At 36.1% G+C, this 6,276-nt stretch overlaps 1 protein-coding gene across 1 annotated transcript; it reads right to left on the reverse strand.

The window, feature by feature from the left end:
• Positions 1–1,139: 1,139 nt before the first annotated feature.
• On the reverse strand, positions 1,140–4,529 carry LOC107417040 (isocitrate lyase). The gene is given in 4 exon segments (XM_016025596.4): positions 1,140–1,529; positions 1,790–3,144; positions 3,146–3,378; positions 4,369–4,529. Coding segments are annotated over 4 exon segments (1,716 nt in total). The 5' UTR covers positions 4,399–4,529; the 3' UTR covers positions 1,140–1,431.
• Between the last annotated feature and the right edge of the window lie 1,747 nt (positions 4,530–6,276).

Consider the following 6,276-nt stretch of genomic DNA (forward strand, 5'->3'; position numbering starts at 1 on the left):
AACTTTACTAACCCATGCATTCTAAACATAAATATGGAAAAGTAAAGGCAATTTGGTGGGCTCAGTTGTGAAGGAAAACAGAGGAAGAGTAGAGACAACTTGATAGGCTCAGATGAAAAGTAAAGACTGAAGACGAGGACGAGTATTGGCAACTTTGCGGGCCTAAATGTGAGAGAAAGAAAAGCAAAGGGAGAGTAGAAGAAAAATGTGAAAGGGTGAGCAAAATAAAAACGTAAGAGGAAGAAAAGAGGGAAATGGATAAAGGAGTAAAAAGAATAACCTATAGACAAAATATATAAAAAAGAGACACATCAATGAGAGAAAATTAAGTGCCAACAAAGTGTAGGCATGAAAATTCCTAAGCAAACTTTTTGGCTCAACTTTAACGTTATTAACCTTACGTGGAAAACAAATACATGCATGTGAAGGACTCTATAAGAAAGAAGGCCACAAGTAAAGCTTGACTAATCGCTGCATTCCAGATTTAGATAAATCCAACATAAATAGGGAAGAGTAAGGCAATTTGATGGCTCAGATGAAAGAAACTAAAGGAAGTGCAGAGGCAACTTGATAGGCTCAATGAAGAGTGAAAACAAATGTAAGAGTATAGGTAACTTAGTGGGTCAAAATGCGAACGAAAGCAAAGGAAGAGCAAAAGAAAAATGTAAAAAGAAGAGTAGAATAAAAATGTGAGAAGGTAAATGGGTAGAAAAGTAAAAAGAATAACATATAGACGAGATATATAAAAAAGAAACCCAAGAAAGAGAGAAAACTAATGCCGATGCTTACCATTTACCATTTATGTTATGCTAGATTTCTCCCAAAAAAAATATATAAAATTACGTTGCCAAACAAAGGATATGTTATAAGGATAATTTAGACATTTTAACGTCGAATTGGTCCTGTTAGTCTAGAGAATATAATCATTTTTATGTGGTTGTGGAATTTGCACCAATTTTATTGTGTTAAATACATATTTTAGATATTTTAATGTTGAAATTTGGTGCAGTTAATTAATCGCTAGAGGATGATCACCTTGTTTTTCCTTTGCTCTTTCACGTAGTTTTTAGCCATTGATTTTCAATAAACACTAGTTTCTAAACTTAGAAAGCTGATATATTTGATTTGAAGAAAGATAATAGGACTAAAATAATATCACAGTATGTGAAAGTTGTTGAACAGAAATAGAAAACCCAGTTACAATAAATTAACATCAAACATGTCCAAGACCTGTTCTAGAGAATCAACAAATAATTGTAGCAGCAGCAAAGCTGTGTGTTACCCAAAAAAAAAAATACAATACCCAGAATTACCCAAATGACCATATTGCTATTGGCATTATTGCAGTTTGATTATTCTACTCCCCAATCCCAAAATACAGGTATTGGGTTAAAATACCCAGAACCATCCTCTTTCTTAAAATAGCTCCTTCTACATTCTTGACTTGGCAACCATAAGACTGCTACCTTCTCCCATATCTGTAGCTCCTGGTCTTGTCCATGTCTCTTTGAATTGCTCTTCGGTCACTCCTGCACACAATGCAAAAATGCTATCAATCTCAAAATGGTAAAATTTTATAGTTCTAGATGGACAATCCTGTATTAGGAAGCATTTTCACTATTTCAAACTTACCTTATAAAAAAGAAGGAAAAAAAAAGAAAAAAAAAAGGGAAAATTTGAAAACCATGATATATCAGACGTTAAGACAGAGAAAAATTACGAAACCAAGGTGACAAATTCATGCAATCAAAGACAGAGAAAAAGAGAGAGAGAGAGAGAGTGGACATGCCTTTGCCCATAGCAGCAGTGGAAGAAATGCCTCCCTGGACAGTCTTAAGATACTTGTCATAGAAATTAGCACCAGACCATTTCTGATGAGCAAGTGTGTCAACCCCATTGTTCCTCTCCTCCCTCTGAATCTTCTCAACATAAGCCAGCATTCCTCTCCGAGCAAAATCTTTCGCAAACGTATCAATCACCAATGCATCAGCATGGAAACCAGCCAGAGTAATGAACTGCCAACAGTAACCCAGTTTCGCTATCCTCGGAATGAACTCCCTCATTTGGTCATCAGCCATACCAGAAGCATCCCAATTAAACGACGGTGAAAGATTGTAGGCCAACATGATCTCAGGTGCAGCCGATTTCACACCCTCGGCAAATTTGGTGCACTCAACGAAATCAGGGCTTGAAGTTTCCATCCAAATAAGGTCGGCATGAGGGGCAAAAGACCAGCCTCGGACAATGGCTGCTTCCACAGACCCTTTAAATCTGTAAAAACCTTCTCTGGTTCTAGGTAAATCCCAGTCCCAGAAAAGGTTTTTCAGACCCAATCTCTCAGCAATCTCGCGGCCTTGGTCATTGGAAATGCGTTTTTCGTAACCGGAAAAGTTGTTCCACTCGTTCAATTTCCACCTCTTCTCATTGTCACTCAGATTGGAATTCTTAATTGCGTCCACCACATGTTCGGAGAAAGTCCTCAAATGTGCCTTTGAAATCCAATCGTCTTCAATTGCTTGAAGCTCAGCTCCTGTTTTACCAGCAGCCATTGCTTCAGCAAGAAGAGTAGCCAAGTGTTTACCTTTAAGAGCTGGATTGGTGGCCCCCAGTATGAACTGGTGGTCCCTTTTGTCCACGTTGGTCTGTATTAAAGTTGCAGCCACTGCATCAGTTCTTGCAACCAAGACCGTCTCAACTCCCATTACATCGAATTGCAACCTTGCAGCCACCAGCCTATTGATATGTTCACTGACAGCGACGAGTACTTTTCCGGCCATGTGACCGCATTTCTTGGTCACCGACGATTGGTCTTCGATATGGACACCGGCAGCACCACGTTCGACGAAAAGCTTGCAAAGCTTAATGGTGGCCGTGGTCCCACCGAAACCCGTATCGCCATCGGCAATGATGGGTTTCAAGTAATCAACGTAAGGTGTTCGAGCTCGCTCTTCACGGCTCATGCTCATCCTAGCCTCTCTCTGTTTTCGGTCATGGTACTGTTGAGCAAAGAAAAGGTGTTCGACTTTGTTAGGAACAGTGTCGTATGGATAGTCGGCGAGATCGGGGCCCGGTTCGTTGGTGCTGGTATGGGTAGAGGAACACTGCCAACCAGAGACGTAGATGGTGTCCAAGTATTTGCCCATCAGGGTCAAGTGCACCAAAAGTTCTTGAAGCTGTGCCATTGGCTTGGTGAGTCTTTAAGGTTCTCCACAGCTTTTTGGCCATTTCGTTTGAGCCATAGCTTTGCTTGAGATTGCCTCGAAGTGCAACAACATCTCGAGCTGTGAATGGTCTCCGGGTTAGTTTGAACCTCTCTGTGTTCCACCATGCTTGCACCTCGGCTACTTCTGCTTCAAACCTTCCTTCTTCCTCCATTATCTGTTTCCATAAGTATCACTTAATTTTTCATTATAACAACTACTTAAAAGTAATTAATAATATGTGATTATGTTCTGCTAAAAACTTCTTCCATCAGAAATATATGTTGACTATGGTGGGTCCAACATAAAAATCTTTCTCCAAATCCACAGAAGGGTAAAGAGCTAGGCTCTTTATTGGATCGAGATCCTATTGGATCTTTTAATTTAATGTTTGCCACCTCTTAAACAAATCATCCAATAGGATTGGAGTGCGAAAAAAATTTATGTTAAAGTGTCAATTTTTTTTTTTTTTTTCCTGAAAGTATGTTAAAATGTCAAATTAATTCTCAAAAAAAGACATGTTCAAAAGAAATAATAATAATAAATGTTCCATAGGATTTGAGGCAAAACATGTCAATATGTATTTGTGTGATGGTCATACTTAAACATCTACCTCTTAGTTAATATCTTATTAGCACCTGGGGTGCATGACACAATTTGCTTAACACTGATGAACCAACTATTTTATTCTCAAATTACAAAACCTTGGTTGCTGACCATTTAGAACACAAACTTACAAATATTTGCAATTCCTGAACCTTATTGCAAAACAACAGGCCACCTAGACACAGGCTATATATACGCGTCAGTTGGCTACATATATATTGGGTTTTGAGTATTTAAAGAGAAAACAAACCATAAACATAAATATAAACACGAATTCTGCCCCGTTTCCTATGACAACATGCACCCAACTCTAATCACTAGGATTTATTTCAACGTGAAAAGTATAGAGAACCAGATCGAGATCTTTAAAAAAAACACAAGGTCTTCAATGGAAACTATGAAAAACTCATTGCATATGAACACCATCAAGATTCCTCGGTTTGTCACGAAGATATCTTAAATATACTAAACTTATCAGCAAGAAAACAATTTGTGAGAAACTGATACAGAAGAAGGAAAGGAAAAGGAAGAAGAGAAATTTTGTTCACGAGAGTATAATTACCATTGAGGGAACTGAGAAAGATGCAGCCATGGCTAGAACTATGGGGATTATTCTTCTTTAAAGTAGAAAAGCTTTTTTTTATAAACAACTAAGAGAAGTTCATGAAAAAAGCTCATCAGAGCCTCTCCATTTATAAAGCCAATTAAGGGTGAGACTTGGGAGAGTGGTAAAAATTGTGTGGACATATGGATAAGAAAGAAACAAAAACCAAGAAAATTCCACTGTGCTTCCTCAACAATTTGGTTTGGATTTTATCTTCTGCAATAAATATTTTTCTCAATTTTATCTTCAGAAAATGTGTGAAATCCCACGGGAGCTGCATTTGCATTTGCAGGCACGTAAAAAAGCGGTGGCACTTCAAAACTTGCTTGTGCCACCATGTTTGTCTTCTTCTTCTTCCATTCTCTATGATGTCACTTTTTTTAATTTATAAGTAACTGATTCTGTTTTTCCGTTGACTTGTTTATTATCATTTTTCTATATAAATTAAATCTCTCAATTATATGTATATATTTTGTTTTTAGGATACAAGAATTAATAGAGAGATGAAAATATATATATATATATATATATATATTATATATATATATGTAGATATATCTATACATGATCACTAATATGCGTATGAAATTTAAAATTTTGACTCTATTAATGTAGTTAAATAGATATCAAGTTGTTTTGAAACTTTAATTTTGATATCTGAAAATAATTTCTAATATTAAATTAAACACTTTTCTTCAATAACCATATTTTTCATGATCATTGGGAAATTAGTAATTGTCCAGTACTATCCCATAAAATCATACCAGTTTCTTTGTTGAAATTCAACCAAACAGAATAATGCGGGGCCGAAAAAGCCTGTTCCAACTGTGAGTGTCACTGCTTATGACATTACTCGCACTTTTTCACGTTTAATATTATGTACCAAAATTCAGGAGGAACAAAGAAAAATAATAATAATTAATAACATAAACAAAAGAACTAACCCAGATTTAGTATGACCAGACTAACCCCAAAAATGCTAGTCTAGCCAGTACAAATGTATTAGTGGTCCAAAGCCTAGTCATGGATCTCTTTCAAAAGCACTAGTTAAACTGCTTTTGGGTACGTAAGCCTATATGCATATACAATTCAAGCTACAGTTGTGAGGGATATGACACTTTACTACCATATCCAACTTCCTATCACGTAGTGAAAAATTCAAAAATGCAAACTTAATTGGTCAGCTCAGCAACTAAGAGATAAGCTTAAAAGCCGACATTTTCATATTCTATAGTTTTTCCATGTATTACTCTTTTTTTTCCATGAAATCGGCTTAGCTCAAGTTACAGATAAGCTGAAACTTTAGCCATATGCTATACATGCCGTATTTATTTATTTATTTCCCTATTTTTTTGGGTCCATTAAATCATCTTCCTCGTGTCAGACAAACAACATGACACTTGTATAAAGAACCTAAATGGAGGTAATGTGTCAAAAGCAGAATATGCAATTACAGGTTTAGATGTCATCTTTTTTTTTTTTTCTATACATATATAGGTTGAATTGAATCTCAATCTCTTTCTCTCCCTGTCACAACTATTTCTTTGGAAATTATTGGTCATGAATTATTTTAATATTATTTATTTATTTATTTGCTTTTTATTAATAATTATGCGGAATTTGTTGATTAGATTGGTGACGAGGACAAACGGTTACAAGAGGGTTTCGAATTTGGAGTCCCAAGGAGGATAAGCCTATCTACGAGCTAATTGACAATATATCCTATCCCAATTTTTTTCTTTTTCTCAATTGGGTCTCTTTCAAAACTATTGCTCCTTCCTCCAATCACATCTTCCCCATTCTTTTAGTGATAGGGATGCAAACCACGATAATTACCCAAAAGAAAAAAAAAAGAAAAAGAAAAAA

The sequence above is a fragment of the Ziziphus jujuba genome, chromosome 4, assembly GCF_031755915.1.
Source record: "Ziziphus jujuba cultivar Dongzao chromosome 4, ASM3175591v1".
NCBI lineage: Eukaryota > Viridiplantae > Streptophyta > Magnoliopsida > Rosales > Rhamnaceae > Ziziphus > Ziziphus jujuba.